The 24,440-nt window shown below is 35.1% G+C and overlaps 1 protein-coding gene across 2 annotated transcripts in view; it reads right to left on the minus strand.

Annotated features, from left to right (window-relative positions):
* LOC111048071 overlaps positions 1-24,440 on the minus strand; it is an 85,309-nt gene that overhangs the window by 41,395 nt on the left and 19,474 nt on the right. Inside the window, exon 4 of one of the 2 annotated variants that reach the window (XM_039435395.1) lies at positions 13,710-13,777. In XM_039435395.1, the coding sequence (XP_039291329.1) occupies positions 13,710-13,777 (68 nt within the window). Of the gene's footprint in view, positions 1-13,709; positions 13,778-14,429; positions 14,904-24,440 lie in introns of those variants that run through there. The other variant, XM_039435394.1, reaches the window with a different exon arrangement.

Below are 24,440 nucleotides of genomic sequence, written 5' to 3' on the forward strand. Positions count from 1 at the left end.
TATTATTTATTTCCTCATAGGAAGCGGTGAATTGTATTTATTTGATGATCTACTTAGATCATCAATTGTATTAGATATTGGTAATTATTATGTTTCTAATTCTGTTGTAAATTTGTCATCAGGTTTCTGTATCGGGCTGAGAAATTCCATTGTAAAAGGGCCGGCGACTTCTTCCAACCATGGATGGAATCGTACGTCATTGAACGCTGATGAGGAGAGAACAAGACTAACTCCCTTTTGGATCTGTCGCCGCGACGCCTGAACATTCCTGGAGGACAACTAATCATCTTCACCCTTCATCCATCTCCGCCAGGGACTCCGGACATCGCGACGACAACTACAAGTTGAGTACTTGATCTTTCCCCACCAGAATTCAATGTGTCCCTTAGATTTTGGTCTCTTAAAGACGTAAATTTGGTCTCTTAAAGACAAAGATAATCTTTAATTGAAGATAGTATTTATTGTAAAGTGTTGTTTGAATTTAAATATTTAATATAGAGGCAATCAATCGTCAAATGATTTTTATTTCGGATTCCTCACCACTGGAATAGTACTAGAAATTTCACTAACCCCTCCACCATCGGGGTCTCGCATGATTTCCAAACTTAATTATAGTTGTCTGAGAATTTAGGTTCTCAAAAGACACTATACCAGCTTTCCTAGGAGTTCAAACAGTTCTCTGCTTTTGCTGGCTATAAACGTCGGCCGCTTTAACAGTTCAAAGTTTTTGTGACTGATTTGGTGTACTCCACAAATATAGTTGTAGTAGAGATAGACAGATATAAGGGCTCTGATTATTGTACTAGACAATGCGGTATCGCCACTAATGCCACCCGCCACCATTCACCAAAGCTGACCAGCAATGAAAAATGATACCGAGTGGAATCAAAGGTGACACTCTATCAGAATACCTTATAAATTATATTAATTCATATTGCTGCAACTTAATACTATGATCTTTGAGTTTTTTCAAATCAGATATGCTGGTCCTGGATAAATTAGATGAATCTCGGGAACATATTATTTCCAAAGATTCAATAATCACTGCTGTATATCACTGATTGATCCAACTTATTTGGTGAAGAATACAGTTGATTGATAGTTTTAATAATAGGTCAATAATAATAATAAAATAGAATATAACAAGATTGGTGATGCATGGAGATAGGATAATAAATGAAAAGCACACCATTCAATGAGAATAAAAAATCATCTAATTACATGAAAAAATCAACGAGCAATAAATAAAAAATATAGAGCAACAAATATAAAAATAATATGGGAACGAATATATATATATATAATATATATATATATATATATATATATATATATATATATATATATATATATATATATAATATATATATATATAAAAATATCACAGGTAGCTCACAACTTTGTTTCTTAGCACAAAATATTACCATGTGCTTCTTTAATCAGCAAATATTCACTTTCAAACTATACAGCTCAGTTATCGACTTGCTGCTGCTTATACCATCTAATATGCAAGAAGTAATTGAAGAATTTCCCGACGAGATGTTGAAAAACCCTCTCGCATTTTCTGATACGACTCAAAAAATAAAAGTTCTTGGTTTTCGTTCCTGCATCCTGCATCAGATGCTTTCTCTTACACTGTTACACCGTTCGCTGAACTGCCAACAAAACGATCCATACTATCGTATACAGCTAAATTGTTCGACCCGCTTGGACTATTGTCTCCTGTAATATTCTCATTCAAATATTTTTTGAAATTACTCTGGCTATCCAATCTTGATTGGGATGAGCCGCTTGATGAAGACTTGGCTAGTCAGTGGAATCGTATTTCTAATACAATGCTGACTCTCTCAAATGTTCAAATTCCTTGTCATATTGACACTACATTATGTCAATATCTCATTGATAGGATTTGCCGACGCATCTGAAAAGGGTTACAGTGCTGTCTGCTATATTCATATTGCATCAAGTGATCAATTCATATCGATGAATCTCATTATGTCAAAAACACAAGTTGCTCCTGTTAAAACACATACTATTCCTAGATTGGAATTATGTGGAGCTCTACTACTGTCAAAGTTGTATAAAGTTATTATACCTCTATTTGGAAAACGTATCTCCAATGTAAGACTGTGCTCTGACGCAAAGTTGGTGTTGAACTGGCTAAAAACGCCAGCTTACAAGCTCAAGACTTATATAAGCAATCGAGTTACACAAATACTCGAATTAACCTCTCCAGAATACTGGTTTCATGTACCTACAAAATCGAACCCAGCTGATTTAGCCTCAAGAGGGCTTGCTGCACAAGATATTGTTGAAAACTCACTCTGGTGGAACGGACCTCCATCTTACCATGTCCAATTCAAGGATTTGCCAATCTCAAGAGTCGACAAAATTGTTGATGAGTGAACTGAAGCCACCAGTGTCAATTCTCACTACTACTGTAGTAAATAAACCACACACTCTTGAATGTTTCGAGAAATACTCCAATATACACAAGGCAACACGTGTATTTGCCTATGTGTTGCGATTCATAGAAAATTGTAAGCTGAAAAAGTAAGGGAACACAATCTTCGCAGCCATACAGCACTACGCGCTCGCGCTGCTCCACCTCCGCCGTCTGTTGCCGAGTGTCGTTCGGCTCTCTTGTGTATCGTGAGGTTGACACAGGCCTTCTATTTTGCGGAAACATTGAAGCTTCTCAGCAAGGGAGAAACTCCACCTCAAGAACTGCTCTCTATTTCGCCTTTCATCGATTCTTCCGGTCTTCTCAGGGTGGGCGGACGCCTCCACAACTCAGTCACTACTGGCTCGCAAATATTGGATTATATCAGCGCGCAACCTCATAAGGAGCAGATTGCATCATTGTGTCCGTTGTACTCGCATGCGAGCTCAACCTCAGCAGTCAATCATGTCGGATCTTCCCCATTTTCGTGTGAACGCCTCATCTGTATTTGTCCATGTAGGAGTTGACTTCGCTGGCCTCTTCAATACGAAGTGCAGCTCACTCAAAAAACCGAGAGTGTATAAGGGCTATCTTGCATTGTTCATATGCTTAGCGGAGAAAGCTGTTCATTTGGAATATGTATCGGAGCTGACCACTGAATCGTTTCTTGCCGCTTTCGATAGATTCGCATCCCGTAGAGGCCTACCTTCTCACGTATACTCTGACAACGGATTGAACTTCGTTGGAGCTGCTAAAAAATTATCAGATATCTCGAAATTCTTGGCTGACAGTAAGACTGACATTTTTAATGCTTTTGTACAACGTGAAGTAACCTGGCACTTCAATCCACCTAGCACACCCAATTTCGGCGGTATTTGGGAAGCAAATATTAAATCAGCGAAAACACTGTTGAAAATTCAAATTGGTGATAATCCAATGACAATGGAGGAATATTTCACAGTGTTCTCTTGTATTGAATCAATTATGAATAGTCGTCCTCTATTGGAGCATTCACAGGACCCCAACGAGACTTCACCTCTGTTGACACCCGGTCACTTTCTTATCGGCCGACCGTTGCTACAAGCTGTGGAGATCCCGCTGGATACTACCACCCCCGTACGGCAGCGATGGACTCATCTATGCCGAATTGTGCAGACGTTTTGGAATCGATGGAGTACAGAATATCTACATACGCTTATGTAGCGTAACAAGTGGAAGACCCCCTCAGAACCCTCGAAAGTGGGTCACATAGTGCTTATCAAGAATACGAGTACCGCGCCCACATTGTGGCCTCTAGGCATAGTCGAACAAATATTTCCCGGACAAGACCAAGTAGTGAGAGTGGCATTGATTCGCACCGCCTGCGGCCACCTCACGCGACCTGTAAACAAGCTCATAGTGTTGCCAATAGCTTAATTTGGCACCCTCTCTCTGAGAGACATTTTTTGTAAATAGAGACTGAATATTATGTGTTCACCGCTTATGTGTAAAACTCATCATAATTAATCATGTGCATCGTCTCTTCATCAAGTTTGTGCAATACTTCGTGTGTTACCTCTCATGTGCTACAGTTTCAAAATTATTAAACTCATGCTTCGTTTGGTGGGCGGAATGTTAAGAATACTCGAGAGATAAGAAAGACAGAATTGTTCATGCAGTTCCCCTTCCCCCGCTTCACCCTCATTGCTGTTGGTGAAGAAGGCTTCTCCCTCCACAACCTCAGTCTTCAGCACTCGGCTGACCCATAAACATCTCTCGTACGGTAAGTATAGCTGAAAAGCTCTCTTTTTTGTTACTTTCACACAGCTCATATCATACATACTAACCAGTTCTAAATTCTCGGTCCTCCTAGCTCTCATAGAATTACCAGATACTTTCAATAAAGCCTTCCCCAATTAATTTGATACATATTTTCCAAGAAAGTTGAAGAAACAGAATATTAAACAAAAGTCAAGGATAACACCAGAGTTGAAAGTAGAAAAAGTTTTGTTGAAGCCACTGCTACATCTGATAAACTCTTCTCTTATTACCGGAATATTTCCTGAGCAGTTGAAAATTTCAAAAATTATCCCAGTACATAAAACGAATGATGAAAATTATACTAACAATTACCTTCCGATTTCTGTATTACCAGCAATTTCCAAGATTTATGAACGTGTAGTTTCTGACCAGCTTCTTGAATACTATTTGAAGAAAAATGGACATCTCGACTCCTTCCAGCACGGGTTCCGTAAAGGAAAATCAGTCAAGACAGCAGCAACAAAATTTATCGAATCTGTCATTGACTCAATAGATAACTCGGAAAGAGCAGTCGGGATATTTTTAGATCTCACACAGGCTTTTGATAGCATTTTGCACAGGATTTTGCTTGGTCATCTTGAAACTTTGGGGGTGACAGGTGTATCCTACAAGTGGTTTGAATCACACATCATGAACAGGAAAATGTTTGTTCAAATGAGTCATATGAATCACAAGGGATTCAGGAATACCTTCAATTCAAAAATTAGAACAAGTAGGTGCGGTGTACCCCAAGGCTCAATTCTGGGACCAATCCTCTTTATCCATTATCTGAAAGGTATACCATATCTTGAAGGCAATAGTGAGCTAGTTTTGTATGCTGATGACGCAAACCTAAAAATATCAGCCAAATCCCAGAATAGAGTCGAGATAATAGCAGAATCAAACCTCTCCACTTTGGCAGACCATCTGATGAACAATAAATTAATAAAATTAATATGAGTGGAACGAACCTATTGACATTTACTACACAGCAGGTGAAAACATTTTTTCCTTCAATAAATTTGAACAACAAAGTTATTTCTCAGTCCACATCTCTCAAGTTCTTGGGATTAACAGTAGATTAAAACTTGAATTGGACAGAACATGTCACAAGGGTTTTGTCACGGGTATCAAGTGGATTATATGCTCTTAGAAAAATTTCTCCCTTTTGTAAAATGGAAACGCGGAAAATGATTTATTTTGCCTACATTCACTCTATAATATCTTTTGGTGAAAGTCTTCATGGATCTACTTCAAATCAGAACATGGATTCAATTCTCAAAGCACAAAAACAAACTATAAGAATAATTTTACACCTATACCCCATAGCATCAGTTAAAGAACATTTCGCTCACTTAAATATGATGACAGTTTACAGTCTTTACATCTTTGAGACGATTATGTGCGTGAAAGAAAATCTTGGAAATATTTTGACGTTAGGACATAATCATAGGTACAGCACTAGAAACAGAGATAAACTTTCACATTTGCAAAGCCATAGACTTGAGTTCTACAAGAAGAAGCCCACATACATAGAAGCCAAGTTCTATAACAAGCTACTGACGCGAATCCAACAAGAGCCAAATCCCAATGAATTCAAATTGGAATTGAAGAGATATTTTAACTGAAATAGCTCTTTATAATATCGAAGAATATCTGAATGAATGAGATCAGCTCCTATGAGTTAATTGTATTGTATTGTATTGTAGATGTTTTATTTGTTATGTATTTTATTTTTAATTGTATCTGATAAAAAATATATATTATCAACACTATTCATTGTATACACTGTGAAAATCTATGGATAAAGAAATTAGGAAATAAAATGAAATACCACTCATGTACAGAATTTCATTTCTGATTTGCATTATACTGATTGATAATGTGAATATCTTCTGAATGGTTTGCGATATCAATGTGCCGTTTTCGCCATTCATTTTTCCTTGAAATTCTGTATCGAAATCATGTATTGCATGACCACCTTCCTATTTAAAAAAATAAAGTCGCATTCAAAATGACGGATCCAAGATGGCAGACAAGATTTTTAAAGTCATAGTAAAGTAGTATTTTCAATTCGAGTAACATCACTAATCTCACCCACCTTGGAATCACTTCTTTTTATGAGAAACTAACCCGTTCGCAGATTTGTGGAGTCTCATTTAGGTATTAATAATTAAAGTTTATTTATTTATCCAATCATCCATAATTATACAACTTACAGAAAGTACCACAGGCTAACTTATGCTTAAAATGGTTCCAATTATAATTTTCACTACAGTATCTTCAATTTAAAAAAAAAGAATTCCAATCATGGGAAAAATGTATTTTGCATTAGAATTCAAATATATCAAATTGAAGTTCGTGAAAAAAATATTCTAATTTCATCAAAAAGCTAACTAATACATTTTCTACTGTATCTAAGGCTATTGAAGAAACCCTACCTACCAAAGTTTGATGTGACTATCAAACCTCAAGTGATGAAGACTGAGCAAGCCTGAGGGTTGCTCAGTCTTTATCTGGTAATGCTTTGTTAAGGCCTTTCCACACAGCACGTGGCGTGCGTGGCTGGACGCACGCCATGCCGGCCATGCTAACCACATGCCAATTCACACCACCACGACTGTTGCGATGCTATACCAGTCATGTTTCCCATCAGTATGCAGGAAGATGTCAACTCCGACGGTCCCGTGGTGTGAATCTGGATTTTCTTGTGGCTTACCTTGGTTTGATGACTACAGCAGCAGTAGTAGTGATAATGAGCTGGTTTTATTGTATTTGGTGACAGCACCGGACCAGTGGGTACATCCAATCAATAAAAAAAGGAAGACCTATGGCGAATTCAATCATTCAATGCGCGAACTTGAGGCTGACAATGATAAATTTTGTACATATTTTAGGTTAAGTTGTGACCAGTATAATGAAGTGTTGTCGATGGTTGATGGTGACATAAGGAAGACCAATACCACCTACAGGGAGGCAATTAGTAGCAGAGAGCGACTAGCAATTTGTTTGAGGTGAAAAATTATCCAACTGATGTGGAGTCCCAAATCACTGGACGAGTATGGACCTCTTCAATAAGCTGCTCCATATCAAACTCAGAGAAGAAGAGCCACTTTTAAATAAAAACCACTACAAACACAACAAAACCAGTAGATACAACAGAGAAGCATGTGTGTTGGACCGCCGTTCTAAGTGAACTGTCTGTTTCCACGTGGTCTAGTATACGTTCTGCGCATGCTCAGACCAAAACGTAGCCGGACACGTTTGGAAAGATCACTCAGAGAGCGAATGGTAACCACGCACGGCTAGTATAGCAAGCGTTGCCACGTGGCCGTGGCTACTATGTGAATTGCTTCATTTGATTAGCTGGGAAGCGATGTTTTGAAAAGTAGCTAGCGTGCGTCCAGCCACGCACACCACGTGCTGTGTGGAATGGCCTTTATATAAGATTGAGCTATGCTTGGTTAGGAGGAAGTTCAATGGGTTGGGCTGGACTGCATTTGTTAGTTTGAGTTAGGCTTTGTTAGGTTGAGGATAATAAAAAACTTATGTTACAAAGGTTTTGGTTAGAAAAGGTTAGGTTGGAAAAGGTAAGGTTGGGAGAATTTTGGTAAGGGGAGAAGCACTATAAAAACCTGCTGACAGAGTCAAGAGGAGAATTTATGGGTAATACTGCAATAGAGGGAGAACAGCCGGAAACCCCTTTGGCACAAGAAGAAGTGAGTAAAGCAGTAAGAGGTTTGAAAAATAATAAGTCAGCAGGGCCAGGAGGTATCAATCCAGAATTGATCAAGTATGGTTCAGAAAAGTTATTTCGGATCTTGAGAATGTTATTCCAACAGGTAATTAATGGAGAGAAGGCACCAAATGAATGGAAAATTGCACATATGTTTTCAATATTTAAGAAGGGCAATAGAAGATTATGTGAAAATTACAGGGGTATAGCAGTTTTGCAAACAATAGCTAGAATATATGGAAAAGTTTTGAAGAATAAGCTTGAAAAAGAGATAGAAGGGAAGATTGGAGATGAACAGGCAGGGTTTTCAGCAGGAAAATCATGCGTAGATCACATTTATACCCTCCAACAGATAATACAAAAAAAGAGTGCCAAAAACCGATCAGTACATCTAGCGTTTGTAGACCTGAGAAAAGCATATGATACAGTACCCAGGAATAGACTATGGAAAGCTATGGAAAACCTACATATACCAAGAAACCTCATAAATGCCACAATGGAACTGTATAATGAAAATCAAATCAGAATTAAGATAGGTGAGACTGTAACTGCTCCTTTCCGAACATCAAAAGGCTTATTGCAGGGATGCAGCTCGTCCCCAACTATCTTCAAAATATACCTGGAAGATACCTTAAGGACTTAAAAAAGAAAGTGTCAGGGTATGGGTGTACCTATCAGGGGGGAAACACCTTTTTACCCTGTGTTTCGCAGACGATCAGGTGGTTATTGTGCAGGATGAGGAAGATTCAAGTTACATGATGAGAAAGTTGAAAGAGGAGTATGATAAAGCCGGGATGGAAATCAATGTGGACAAGATGGAGTATTTAAAAACGAATAGTGATGGCACACCGGATTTGTCCATTGACTGTAACACCGTGATAAAAGGGAAAGATAAATTTAAATACCTGGGATTTACCATCATGAAAAATGGTGATACAGACGAGGAGATAAAGATTAGGTTGGCCCAAACCAGGAGTTGTATTCGACAGTTGCACAATCATATGGAGTAAGGATATTCATAGGAAAAATAAACATAGAATATTCAATGCAATCATCAGAAGTATAATGACGTATGGGGCAGAGGTTTGGGTGACAAACAAGAGAGCAAGAGATAAGATAAGAGCTGTTGAGATGGATTACTGGAGGAGATGCTGCGGGCTTACCAGAATGGACAGAGTGAGAAACGAGGAGATAAGAAGGAGAATGAAAGTGGAATGGGATATTATAAAGTTGATTGAGGATAAAAGGTTGATGTGGTATGGCCATGCTAGAAGGGCAAGTGCTAGCAAATGGATAGGGATGGTGACTGATTGGAGTCCAATTGGGCGAAGGAAAAGAGGAAGACCTAAAAGATCATGGAGAAATGAGGTGGATGAGGCTATGGAGGTCAGGAATTTAAGGGATGGTGAATGGGAGGATAGGCAAAGATGGAGGTCTCGACTAAAAGAAGGAAGATGGTGAATCACTGTAAAATCCTATATATATATATATATATATATATATATATATATATATAATATATATATATATATATATATGGTAAGGGGAGGTGGGGTAAGAAAAATTTTTGCTTAGAAACGATTTGGTTACAAAGTCTTAGCTTACAAATGCTTAGGTTGGAAAAGAGTTGGATTAGGAAAAGCTTAGGTTAGGGAAAGCTTAGGTTAGTAAAAGCTTGGATTAGGAAATGCTCAGGTTAAGAAGTTAGGGAAATCTTAGGTTAGGGAAAGCTTAGGTCAGGAAAAGCTTAGGTTGGGAAAAGATTAGGTTAGGAAAAGCTAAGGTTAGGAGAATCTAAGGTTAGGAAAAGATAAGGTTGAGAAAAGGTCAGGTTAGGAAAAGCTATGGTTAGAAAAATATTATGTTAGGGATAGCTTAGGCTAGGAAAAGCTCAGGTTAGGAAAAGCTTTGGTTAGGAAAAGTTTAGGTTAGGAAAAGCTAAGGTTAGGAGAATCTAAGGTTAGGAAAAGATAAGGTTGAGAGAAGGTCAGGTTAGGAAAAGCTATGGTTAGAAAAATATTATGTTAGGGATAGCTTAGGCTAGGAAAAGCTCAGGTTAGGAAAAGCTTTGGTTAGGAAAAGTTTAGGTTAGGAAAAGCTTAGGTTAGGAGAAGCTAAGGTTAGGTTAAGCTTAGGTTAGTTAAAGCTTAGGTTAGGAAAAGCATTGGTTAGTGAAAGCTTAGGTTAGGAAAAGCTTTGGGTTAGAAAAACTCAGGTTATGGGAAGCTAAGGCTTGGAAAAGCTAAGGTTATGAAAAGCTTAGGTTAGGAAAAGCTTAGGTTAGGAAAAGCTTAGGTTAGGAAAAGTTTTGGTTAGGGAAAGCTTTGGTTAGAAAAAACTCAGGTTCGGAAAAGCTTTAGGTTTGAAAAACTTACCTAGGTCAGGAGAAGCTAAGATTAGGAAAAGCTTAGGTTAGGAAAAGCTCAGATTAGAAAGAGCCCAGTTTATAGGAGAGATTTGGTCTTGGCCCAGGCTCAGACGCTCAGTAAGATTAGGTCGCACTTGTTCAGGTAAGTAATTATTTGACTTGATTCAAGAGTTCATTCAATTAAAATTTATCTTTGTCATAAGAAAATGTGATCAAAAGTAAAGGTTTGTACATTGTTCACAAATTCTTTAACTCCTAGATCTTAACTACAAAGTTCTTTCTATACTCCAAGAGTTCTTATCTCTACCTTTTGAGAAATCTCAACTCTTGAATCCTATCTCAATATTCAATTATTCTATTCGATCATATTAATTACTATAAATGTAAATGACTTGAGACTGGTTTATTTGGAATCACCCTCAATAAAAAATACGATTTGGCAAATTTGAAGTCACCAAGAATTATTAGAAATTATAAAAATGATAATGAACATTTCAATTCTTTCATTACAAAAAGATCACTTATTTCTGTAGTGTTTCAGTTAGCTATAACAACTCTTTTGTTAAATTAATGAAAACTTCCTAGAATAATATCTCATTTCTATTTCATCAAGTAGTAATCAATTATATGCTTTTTCAATGTCCATGCTTCCATGCAGTTACTCCTCATTCACTGTCAAAGAAGTTGAATTGATGCCTACATTCATACAAGCAATCGCTTATTTTGAATTCTTTAACCAAGCCTTATCTCAGAGTCAGCTGTTGCATTGGCTTCTTACTTCATTGTTAACATAACCTCATTCTTCATTGTTGAGTCCCACTTGTTTTTTTTTAATGTTAAAATTAGTCTTTTAGGATAAAATCTATATTACCGACACCTATTTTTCCTTCATCTTCAATTGAAAAGAAAAAATTGATTGTTATCTTCAAAAATAGTTGAGATACAATATTGTGCAATACAGTATTGTGAGATACAATAGTTAGTCATGTTTGTTTTCAGGGTCTGTTGTGTTTCAGGGTCAGCTTTAGAAACTCTAATGTTAAATTAATGAAAACTCCCCAGAATAATATATAATTTCTATTCAATCCATCAACTAATCAGTTATATTCCGTATTCAATGTCCATACTTGCCTGCAGTTACTCTTGAATCACTTTCGAAGAAGTTGAATTGATGCCAACATTCATTCGAGCAATCGCTTATTTTGAAATCTTCAATTCGGCCATATCTGTGTCAGCTGTGCTATTGCCTTCATTATTCACACTTTCACAGTTCATTCTTCACATTGTTAACATAACCTCATTATTCATTGTTCAGTCTCACTTCAGAAATTCAAACTGTTTTTTTTAATGTCTTTTAAAATTAGTCTTTTAAAATGAAATTCATAGAGCAACACCTATTTTTCCTTCTTTTTTCCTCAGAAAAAAATTGAGTTGATATCTTCACAGAATACAATAATTATAGAAGTTTTCTCTGATATCTTCAAAAATAGTTGAGATACTAATATATTATTTAGAATCGTCCTTTCTTCAAAATAAGATAAGTTTTGAAACAGCTATTTCTAATATTAAAATCGAACTAAATTGTATAAAAATAAGCTAGCACGCTTTATTTTTTCCTCCTCTTTCATTAAAAAAATTTGAGTCGATATCTTTAATAATAGCTGAGATAAGAGGGTGAGCTCACCAGCGAAAATTTTGCCGTCTGTTACATCCAACATTCCAACTATCTATCTGATACTCTGGGCTCTGGGCACTGTATACATACAGTATGGAAACTTGGCTAGTACCAGCAGCTTCTCTTTGTCTCAGAAACAGAGTAACGGCCAGCAACAGTCACAGTTATAGCATAGTTATTCAAAAGTATTCTTGAGGTATTTAGTGAGGTCCACGTTATAATGGTAGAGTACGATTTGCAAATGTGAAAGAGTTGAGGGTTGGGTTTTATTTAGGTTATATTTAATAATGTTTTATTAGGATAGGTGAGGTTTTTGCTTTGAAAATTGCAATATGCTAGAAGGGGCTAGGGTCTAGGTAGAGTTATGTTTTTTGATGTTTCAAAGGTAAAAGGATAGGTTAGAGGGTTAGGATTTTGCTTTGAACCACATGTTTGTGAACATGTTCATGAAATGAACCAAATGTTTATGTTTTGTTCTAAAGATGATGAACGTATCTAAAGTATTAAATGTGAATGGGTTAGAGGTTAGGTTTTATTCAGGTTATATTTAATAATGTGTTATTAGGATAGGTTAGGTTTTTGCTTTGAAATTGCAATATGCTAGAAGGGGCTAGGGTGCAGTTAGAGTTATGTTTTTTGATGTTTCAAATGTGAAAGGATAGGTTAAGGGGTTAGGATATTGCTCTGAAATCCAAATTATTAAATGTGAAGGGGTTAGGGGTTGGTGGTTAGGTTTTTTTGGATTATATTCAATAATGTTCCATAAGGTTAGGTTAGGTTTTTGCTTTGAAATTGCAATATGCTAGAAAGGGCTAGGGTCCAGGTAGAATTATTATTTTTGATATATTTTCAAAAGTGGAAAGATAGGTTAGGATTTTGCTTTGAAATTGCAATATGCTGGAAGGGATTGGAGGTTTTTCAAATAGTTATGTTTATTGATGTTTTAAATGTAAAAGGGGAGGTTGAGGGTTCGGTTTTTGTTTTGAAATGACAATATGCTGACTTAGTTATAGTGTTTTTTAACATCAGTTAAATAACAAGCGTTATATTTTATTAATTATATTTTTCAAAAGTACTCTTTCTTCTATTATATAAAATAATAATATATCGATTATTATATTGAAGTAAATGATAAATCATCATTGGATAGTAATATCTTCATCAAATAGAATGAGGATTGGCTCCAGTTACAGTGCTCGGTAACCATCATCACAAAGAACGTTACATTCAAAGAACTGACTGAATGGAACGGGAAAAACCCGTTGCTAACGCATGCGCGATACGGTGCTGTCTGAGACAGAGAGTGGTTTGTGGCTAGTACCTTGACACAAAAATCCGCCATCTTGTTAGGAAGCGCCGCATTGTAATAGTATTGATGGTAGGTTCGGATCACTTTAATGATCCGGTGTACCGAATGTATTCACCCACATGCCTCGGCAAACAGTGTCCAGACGTGCAAATGCAAGCCTATACACGTCACGTATGCTCACCCGAGGCAAACGTACGTGTGTACACCGTGATGGCATGGATGATAGTGCGTGATTCTGAAAGTGGAGTTCGGAACCAGCCCAAATTTTCAGCTACGAATTATCAACTAAGATAATACAGGTAATTTTTAATTTTTCAACAATTGTGTAGCACTGGTTACACCTGCTCCTCATATATTAAACTATGAAAAGTGTGAAGTAATTAAGTATTGTCAACTTACAAAAAGTGTTTTTTGCTGCTGCATAGCACAAAGAGTATATTTATATGCAACTTCACATTTATCCAAACCTGAAACGATAGAATAATATAATGCATTGAGTTGTTGTTATCTTTGAGTTCATAATAATAAATAGTTGATAAGTTGATAATTCATTAGTAATCTATAAGTTGACTTGATCACACTGCCTGCAATATACAGGTACAGAAGTGAGTCATATGTATGGGAACCCTTCAATAAGTTCAAGACTGTTGTAGATATAATACTTTAACTTCCAGGATAAGTTATTAGTCAAATACTCTACCTTTTGACGTACAACTGAATTTCAACCCCTCATAAGGGGGTGACTTAAACAAGCAACTTCAAGGTTTGAAGCAGATTTACTATGTTAAATGTACAATAAACGCAAAATATTTTTCTACAGAACTTGTAGAAAATTAATTTAATTTCAAAGAGAAATATGTAAAAAAAGTCTAGAATAGAGAAACGCAACCTTTAAAAAAATCCTCAACTTCATACAAAATGCATGAAAAAAAGACAAAATCTGTTAAGCTCTCTAAACTACAATTGAAATATTTGAGGATTATTTTTTTTAAAGGTTGTGTCCATAATAGACAAATGGACTTATTTTACATCTTACTCTTTGAAATTAGATTTTCTACAAGTTCTGTAAAAAATGTTTTGTGTTTATTGTACATTTAACATGGTAAATCTGCTTCAAACCTTGAAGGAAATTGATTTTGGGACCAAGTTTCGCGTATTTCTTCACATATCTTCAAAATTACTGTAGCCACTGATCTGGAAACGGTTTTATTCAATTTTTTAGCTCATTTTACATTAAGTGCGCTAAATTATTGTACATCTTGAATAAACAGCCAACAAATACCCGTAGAGGTTCATTTCAGCAGGGGAGATGAAAATCAGAACAAATCTTTCACTCTGTATAACTTGATAACCAAGCATTTTTGGACGTATGTTAATTGGACCTCCTTTTCTTCTTTTGATGTGAGGAATCATGCCCTGACGTATGGGCACCTTTTTTAAGAACACTAATAAATGTATACTTGCCATGTGTGAACACTCCCTTAAGAACCAATGTTAATTTGGAGTCAAATATGCTTCTGTCCGTTACAAAACACTCCTTTTTCTGGTTGATATTACTCATGGTAGAGAGGACATTGAATGTCCATAATCCACCTGATAGAGATGAGGGTGAGGGCTTAGAGTCATAGTAGCGTATCTACGAAATTCTGTATTTTAGCTTATCTGACCTATCTACATAACTTTTCGAGGTCTATTTAGTGACACACACGCTTATCTCATTGCATCAGCCTTTGGAAAGATAAGTGAATATCTTATCTACAATCGAGTGATGAAATAAATGACACAAAAGCATATGTTCTGTTATGCTTCTTTGGCTTGTACAAAACTGAATGACACAAAAACTTATTTGCAGCTACGCTTGTCAGTGACCTACATAATAGGCTTATGTCAACTTATGCTAGTGTGACAGTAGCTTTGAGCGCGAAAGTGCTAACAAAATCAATGCTAACATAACCTTCATAGCCCATAAGTATTGATTTAACAAGATAATCAGACTAGCTTCTGTTTTTTTGCTGTTTGTGTTTGTATTCAATGAACAATGTAATATTACATTTTTTCTCGATTGGAATCTCTTCAATTCGAGATCTATAAAACTTTATAATAAATATCAGAGTCATCGATTACGGACAACTTTTTGACTGAGAATTTATCGTAAATGATTGTGTTGCATATTCCATGGTGTCACCGAGGCTGGGTTGACAGAATTAAAAAGATAAATGGTTTATTTAAATAGAGATGATATATAAAAATTTAAAATAATAGTTTCAAAATAAAGTTTTATTGAGAACAAATATAAAATGTGAATTCTAAACTTGTAATTTATAATTTTTTTGGTGACGTGTCCGTAACATCGACACTGAAGAAGCTTTGCTCTGTTCCTGGTAGCTAGGTTTTTCCTGTTCTTCTCTCTGAAACTTATGGCTGGCTATGTGTGTTGTAATTTGTGCTCTCTGAATATTTTTCTGTTTAAGTGAATTTATTAATGTTTTAAATTGAGTTTTAAACAGTTTAAAGTGTTCTATTTTGTCTGTATATTGTTTATTGTGTATACAAGCCAATAGCCACTGTTTTTCAACTATATAAACTGGATAAGTATTTAGCTTGTAGTGACTTTAGATGCTTAGGCTTGTAAGGTATTGTTCTTTGTGTATTTCTGTAGTATATTGCCAAAATTCATCTGAAGATTATAAGTTCATTTGCTCTGAAAATTGGATTTCTCATTCATAGGCGATAGATCCATTCATAGTTTACCAAGAATCTATTACGTTGGAGCCGATAACTATCCTTAGGTTAATAGGTGTGAAATGCTATCCAACCAATTTAGGAAAAAAATGGTAGCACGGCAAATGTTACTCCTGTGGTGGGACCGAATTACAAAATAAATATGTCCCAAATGGTACACTATGAAATCCCTGGTTATGAAAAATTATTAGTAGGATCTTGATAGGTTATGAATGGTATACTGCTGAGTGGGAAATCGGTTCAAGAGAGATCAAGTCCTAATGAATATATTATCTGTGCAGACTAGCAAAATGGCATACAATATGAAAAATATTAAAAATGATGATGAGTTAATAGCTGCCTTAACACAACTGTTTGATAAGCAAAATGCTAAGATTGATAATTTGAAACAAGATCAAAGTGCTAAGTTTGATGATATGAAGCAAGAATTTGCTAGCATTAGACTAGAGCAGGTTAGTATAAACCTTCTATTGAAAAATGCACATGAAACATTGAGTTATAATCATGAAGATGAAAACAAATTGAAGCATGATAATAGTAGTGTTAAGATACAAGATCTACTCATTCAAGTTTTTGACAATGTAGGCCTAGTTACTGTTGTTGAAAAAGTCAACCCTAATGAGATAGTAGAATTGAGTAAAGAAGTAGGTAGGGAGTTGTCTTCACTGAAAGTCAACTATCATGAAAGTGATATTGCTACATTGAAGGTTAGGAAAACTATAAACAAAGTGAATGATTACATGAGACAGGTTTCTGTGGAGGTTAGGAACAATGTAAACAAAATGAATGTTGCTTTGAGTCAAGTTGATGAGTTCAACTTTCAACTGAGAATTGAAAAGGTGTATGCAATGCATTCTCAAGTGAACTTGACTAACTTTTGTAAGCAAAATGGCTTTGTTAAAACAAATGAACCCATGAATAAAATCATGTTCTTGAAGAAAACAAAGCACAAAGTTTCCATTGATGTGTTAGTATTCAAAGGTTGTTTCAAGTTGCTTATTTACAAGATGATGACAGTGAATCACATGATGAAAGGGTATTCCCCAGCACACAATGATTAGGAATCCTGTGTTATGCCGGGAGTCAGAATAGCATAATCGCTATGCAGTGTATGGTAAGAGTCCATAATTGTGTCTTTTTTCTTTCCTGTAGCCTATTTTTCTTGGCCCTTAATCTTTTCGAATTTCGATTCTTTCCTGTCTTTGTGTAATGTTCAGTAAAATTCTTCTATTATGCATATCTTAACCAATCTTGTCCATAGTCATTTAAATCTGTATTTTTTCTGAAATAATTTTGGAACTTAAAATAGTAGTTTATTCTCCTAATCTTTAAATTGTTGATGAAACTTAACTTTTCTAAAATCTATCCATTGTAGTGTAAATAATTGTTTGCTTGTGGTATATTTTTTCATCATGTATTACATATTTTAATCATGTCTATTTTTTTTTCAGGTATCATATTAGGTAATTAGGTTTTTCAGAGCAAATTTATGTCCCATTTTCTCATTTTCAGTATATTTTATTAAATATACTTCCTTATGAAAGTTCAGTACTGACATGTAGGATAGGCTCTAATTAATCTTTCTCTTTTTTGTATTATTTAGGAAATTTATTTACCCAATTTTCTTTTTCTCTTGTTTGTATTTTTCAAGGAACTTATTTACCCATTATTCATCTTGATCGTCTTTGTATTGTAATCTTGAAATGTTTGTACTTATTATACAGTCTTCAAATTATGAATTATTTACAAAATAAATGGTACAATTTAGAACATGCTGAAATTTAATCTTATGTATAAACTCTTTTGTTATAATAAATAAACTTTAAAATTTGAAAGTATTAATGAATTGTGTAGCCATATATATGAGATGTATTAATGAAAGTTAACTTGAATAATAATGTTTTCATTGAATAAAAACGTCTTGTTATATTATTAATTGAAATGAGTTAAAGGTTAAAATTCCTCTAAAGTTTTTGTAATTGATGTCTTTTCTAAATTTTTAAAAACTGTTTGTTCTATAAATTTTGATATGATTGATTATCGTTTGAAATGGATGCTGGAGTGTATGTAGAATTTTTAGTGGGGTTTGTTGATTAGAATTTTGCTGGTATGTGATTGTTTTTTGAGATGGAAACCCATTATTGCCTAAAGAAGGAATAACAGAGGTTATGACTTAGAGAGGCAGTAATGAGATAATATTTTTTGTGTTGATTACTTATGTTGATTGCCATAGATGCAAGATAATGATTAATAATGTTGATTGCCATGGATGCTGTTTACTTATGAATATTGATTGCCTTTGAAGCAAAATATTATTGATGTTTTGAATGATTTCTTGTTTAATGATTGATAGTAAAGTTTTGTCATGAAATGTAGTTTGTGTTTAGAACATTGAAAAGTCGAAATAAACTATAGTATCCAACAAACGATGATTAATAATATTGAATAATTTGCTTTTTATAAAATATTTGAACAGTGAATAAATGGAAATGAAATTATTTTTTTTTATTGAAATTTTTTAATTGATATCTCCATATTTCACAATTTATATATTGCTGACTGTATAATAAGATGTTAACAAATTTCAATTTTATATTGATTATATACTTAAAAATAATTTTCATGTGTATTAGATTGTATTGATAGCCTAATCAAAATTTTCTTTTTAGTTTATAAGCATTTTAAGATAACAGGTACAGCACAGACATTAACATTGAAATAATTATCACGTGAATCTCGAAATCAGCAACAAGTGAACGCCATGAAGAGTGTTATGAACATTTGGGTGATTTTCGAACTAGTGTGACTCATCAATTGAATAACAACACCAATAACTACGCCACTATCTACGCTGATGTCTACACCAATATCTACGCTGATGCCTACAACAATGTCAACACCAATAACAACGCCAATATCTACGCTGATGCCTACACTAATAACTACGCCAATATCTGCTCTGATGTCAATATCTACACCAATATCTACGCTGATGCCTACACTAATAACTACGCCAATATCTACATCAATATCTATGCTGATGCCTACACCAATACCAATGCCAATAACTACGCCAATATCTACACTGATATCTATACCAATAACTACACCAATATCTGCTCTGATGTCAATATCTACGCCAATAACTACGCCGATGCCTGTGCTGATGCCAATGCCAATATCTACGCCGATGCCTGCGCCGATGCCAATGCCTGCGCCAATGCTGATGCCAATGCCAATATCAACGCTGATGCCAATGCCGACACCAAAGCATACGCCAATGACAATGCCAATGCTTATTGCTGACCTTGTATCTCAAACTTCAACACTACTACATTACCTGGAGGTAGTTGCCATCCATGTTCACGTTCGCAACTTTGAATTCAGAATAACAGTCACAGTATCATGAAAGAATTGATTCAAAAAATCCTCTCCTAAATTATTCCTGTATGCAGAACTCTAAACCTTGAAAGCTGAAAAAATCAAAAAACCAAACCTTACCTAAATTGATCCTCACCTAAGTCAATCCTGTATGCAGCGTCTATCTCTTTTCCGAAAAACAAATTCCATTGTCATTTCAAGCCTGAAATGTACATTGTATAATTACAAATATGATAAAAAATTTACGTGACTCTGTATCGAGTTTGGTATGCAGCCGTCTACTACAAGCATGAGGCAATGCTAATTGAGATGTCACCTGTATTGAGTTTGGTATGCAGCCGTCTACTACAAGCATGAGGCAATGCTAACTGAGATGTCACCTGTATCGTGTTTGATATGCATCAGTCGACTGCAAGTATCAGCCCAACACTACATGCATCCAGATCAGCCCAACACTACGAGTATTCTGATCAGCCCAACACTAACGTCATCACACTGGAGTCACACTTAACTGAAAATCATACTGAGTGCCTTAACGGACTGTTTTCCAAAATTTGCATCGATAAAATCAAACGCGTCAATAGTGAAAGGTATGAACATTTTTTGATTTATTGAAATTTTATGTGAAAATTAAATGTAACAATTCATCAATTCATTTAAAAAAAAAATAATAATAATAAATTTTTTATTCAACATACTAATTTTTTTTATGCGATAAAAAATTAAATTTTCTATCTATTAAATTTATGTGCAATTTCAAAAAAAAAAAAACTATTCTTTACATATTAAACTTTCTGTTGAGATATTTTCCTTTAAATTATAAAGCTAAATCAAAAGTAATTTTGATACTTTGAAATATTGTTTGGAAACATATAACAAATGCTATTGATGAATTTTTATAATAATTTTCAATATTATAGGACAACATGTAATGTTTTTATAGAGAAATTGTTACTGTTCTCGAATTTACAATTCAAAATTTTCCATTAGGGTCAATGTAATTTTTTTCTTTAAATTTTCAAACAGTAAAATTTTTTATGTCAAGAGGGGGGTATTTGTAATATTACATTTTTTCTCGATTGGAATCGAATCTTCAATTCGAGATCTATAAAACTTTATAGTAAATATCAGAGTCATCGATTACGGACAACTTTTTGACTGAGAATTTATCGTAAATGATTGTGTTGCATATTCCATGGTGTAACCGAGGCTGGGTTGACAGAATTAAAAAGATAAATGGTTTATTTAAATAGAGATGATATATAAAAATTTAAAATAATAGTTTCAAAATAAAGTTTTATTGAGAACAAATATAAAATGTGAATTCTAAACTTGTAATTTATAATTTTTTTGGTGACGTGTCCGTAACATCGACACTGAAGAAGCTTTGCTCTGTTCCTGGTAGCTAGGTTTTTCCTGTTCTTCTCTCTGAAACTTATGGCTGGCTATGTGTGTTGTAATTTGTGCTCTCTGAATATTTTTCTGTTTAAGTGAATTTATTAATGTTTTAAATTGAGTTTTAAACAGTTTAAAGTGTTCTATTTTGTCTGTATATTGTTTATTGTGTATACAAGCCAATAGCCACTGTTTTTCAACTATATAAACTGGATAAGTATTTAGCTTGTAGTGACTTTAGATGCTTAGGCTTGTAAGGTATTGTTCTTTGTGTATTTCTGTAGTATATTGCCAAAATTCATCTGAAGATTATAAGTTCATTTGCTCTGAAAATTGGATTTCTCATTCATAGGCGATAGATCCATTCATAGTTTACCAAGAATCTATTACGTTGGAGCCGATAACTATCCTTAGGTTAATAGGTGTGAAATGCTATCCAACCGATTTAGGAAAAATTGGTAGCACGGCAACAAGAAAGACATAACATTCATAGAAGCTACTGGGGAATTTCTGAACTCGAGGAGCAGCGACAGTACATCAGTTACCTTGTAGAAGATACTGATAAAGTTCTATGTAGAACTAAGGAGAAACAGTCAAGAAGGAATAAAACATAGAAGTTCTTTCTCATTGAAAATGGTAGAAGAATTCAAATTCGCAGAGACTTCTTGAAAGCTACATTGGATATTTCTGAGATGTTCATAAGAACTTTCTTGATTAACGGGAATAAAAACAATATTAATACTCTCTGACAAAATAATGCGGCCATCACCCACCTGGAGTCAAGAAACCAGAAGAAAGTAGGTTATATATGAAAGATCACATAAATTCTCTCCCCAGAATACCTTCACATCACTGTTGGAAGGATACTTACAGATATTTACCTTGTGATCTCAATCTTAGCAGAATGTATGTCTGTCTGCAGTTTTCTGCTCGTAAGCAGGTTCTTCTATATGGCAGCAGCCCACCACTCTCTTCTATTTTCTGCCAGTCGCTTCGTTGCATAGTAGCTCATCCCCTCCTTGATGTCGTCCAACATTTTGTATCTTCTCTCTCCCTCTTCCTCTTCTTCCCTGAATGGTCCCCTCCATGACATCCACCAACAAGCATTGCCGTCTCATCCAATGTCCCAGCCATCTCCTCTTTCTTCCCTTTATCACATCCAGCAGACTCCTTCTTTCCCCAACCCTCCTCAACACCTCCTCGTTTGTAACTCTATCCCTCCAACTGATCCCCTCCATCCTTCTCCATATCCACATTTCCAATGCCTCAAGCCTCCTCTTATTCTCCTTTCTCAGCGTCCAAGTTTCTGCACCATACAGCGCCACACTCCAAAAATAGCACTTTATTAACCTTTTCCTTAGTGTCTTGTCCAGTTGGCTACAAAGAATACTCTTTTTCTTATTGAATGCTGTTTTTGCCATAGCAATTCTTACTTTGATTTCTTTGTTGCATTCCATATCCTCTTCCATTATGCTTCCTAAATACTTGACAGATGATACCTGTTCCAACTGTTCACCCTCCAGTACATCATTCCCCATTCTTGCTTTCCCCGCACCAATTCTCATGCACTTTGTCTTCCTGACGTTTATCCTCATTCCATACCTCTCACAAGCCTCATTCACATCTCTCAACATTCCATTCATCATTGTCCAGCTATCAGCCAGGATCGCCATATCATCTGCAAATCTTATGCACTCCATGTGTCTTCCTCCAATGCTGACTCCTATTTTGCCATCCAAACACATCAGAATGTATGAGCACAATGTATGATCACATCCAGAATGTATGAGCTGTACAAAATCAAATGTAATGAGGATGGTGTTACACCAGAGAAATCATCTTATTACCGAAATGTGTTCATACAGATTTCAAAATGAAGTTCCACATACCCCGGAAAGACATGTGTGACCAGTGCTTTAAATTTTCACACCTCTCTGATGAAGAGAAAGAGGCCCTAGGAGAGTTCCAGAAAGCACATTTGAATAGGAATACACTTACTAAACAGATGAAAGAGGATATTAAAGAGAAAGCTATCAATAATGGAGTGAATTTCATTCAATTTGATCTGGAGGCAGTGCGATACTGCCCTTCTCTCAAAGCAAAAGCAATCTATATATATATATATATATTATATATATATATATATATATATTATATATATATATATATGAATGTCTGTTTGTATGTTTGTTTGTTCCCTATAGACTTTGAGAATATGTTATGTGAATATTGGGGATGGTTTCTGACCAGAAATTTTAATAGGGGGGCTAATAATAATTATTTATTAATCCATTTTACAGACCTATGTTTTTTTGAAATTTTCGGCCGAACGGCTACCGAAGAACGGAAAGATGTTTATGATTCAAGATCATAATATTGTGATAATATGATTTATCATCTAAAGTTACCAGCTGTATGATAAAACGTCACCCTGTGATAAATTGTGTACTGGGCCCTGTTTCATGAAACTTACCTATCTATTTTTTTCTTTTATTCAACACTTTACTGATAGATATTACTGTACTACCAATTGATTGAGAAGAATATGTTTTCGGAATAATAAATGTTGCATGACTAAGCACATAGGAAGTATTGAGATGTAAATGAAAATATTGATTGTCAGATAAATATTTCATGATTCACCAAATAAAGTCGAGTGTGACATGAGATAAATTGACTTTTTGGCGGTGCGAAGATCGCTGGGAAAGCTATTTTTTTCAAAAGGAGGTTAGCCGTCTATAACCTTAGTTTACAATACCGCAGATAGAAAAGCTCTTTGCTACATGTTGCATGAAGGAGTTGGGGGCAGAGGTTCAAATGATATCGCCTCATGTGTTTATTCATATTTGAAAACATTTCAAAATGGGAAAAATTTTGTCTTGGCCTCTGATAATTGTGGAGGTCGAAATAGAAATGTAAACATCACGGCAATGATTCTATATGCTGTTCAGACATTGAATATTGACATTATTTACTATTTATTTTTCGAACCTGGAAATTCCCAAATGGAATGTGACAGTGTACACGCACATATTGAAAGTGCATCCAAACATATAGAGATTTTTGATCCATCTGGTTGGGACACGGCTTGTGAGAAAAAATGGGAAATATGATATGCATGAAATGGGCCAAGAAGAATTCATGGATTTCAAAAACGTGTCAAAAGAAATGATAAAACACATGAAGATTGATACGGAAGGCAACCCAGTGAAATGGCTCCAGGTTACCTGGATGCAGTATCAGAAACCTGAACCTAATAGCATATTTTTTAAATATTTTTTAAATATCTATTTCCGTAAGATTGAAATCACAAGAAGGAAACACTCAATCGATGATCTGTCTTTGACATAGGCTTACACTGGACCACTGACTATAGAGATGGAGAAAATCAAAGACTTGAAGATAATATGATTCTGGAATCATTCGAAATCATTATCATCAATTCTACAGAACCTTGATCCCAAGTCATGGAGAGGCATCAAATGATTTTGAGGAGGAAGAAGATGAAGTCGAGGTCATTGAAGAGACCGAAATTTGAAGAGAGTCATTGAGAGAGAGTACAATTTTATTTTACTGTTATTGATTCATAATATTATGTGATTTTTAGTCATT

Source organism: Nilaparvata lugens, chromosome 9 (genome assembly GCF_014356525.2).
Source record: "Nilaparvata lugens isolate BPH chromosome 9, ASM1435652v1, whole genome shotgun sequence".
Taxonomy (NCBI): Eukaryota; Metazoa; Arthropoda; class Insecta; order Hemiptera; family Delphacidae; genus Nilaparvata; species Nilaparvata lugens.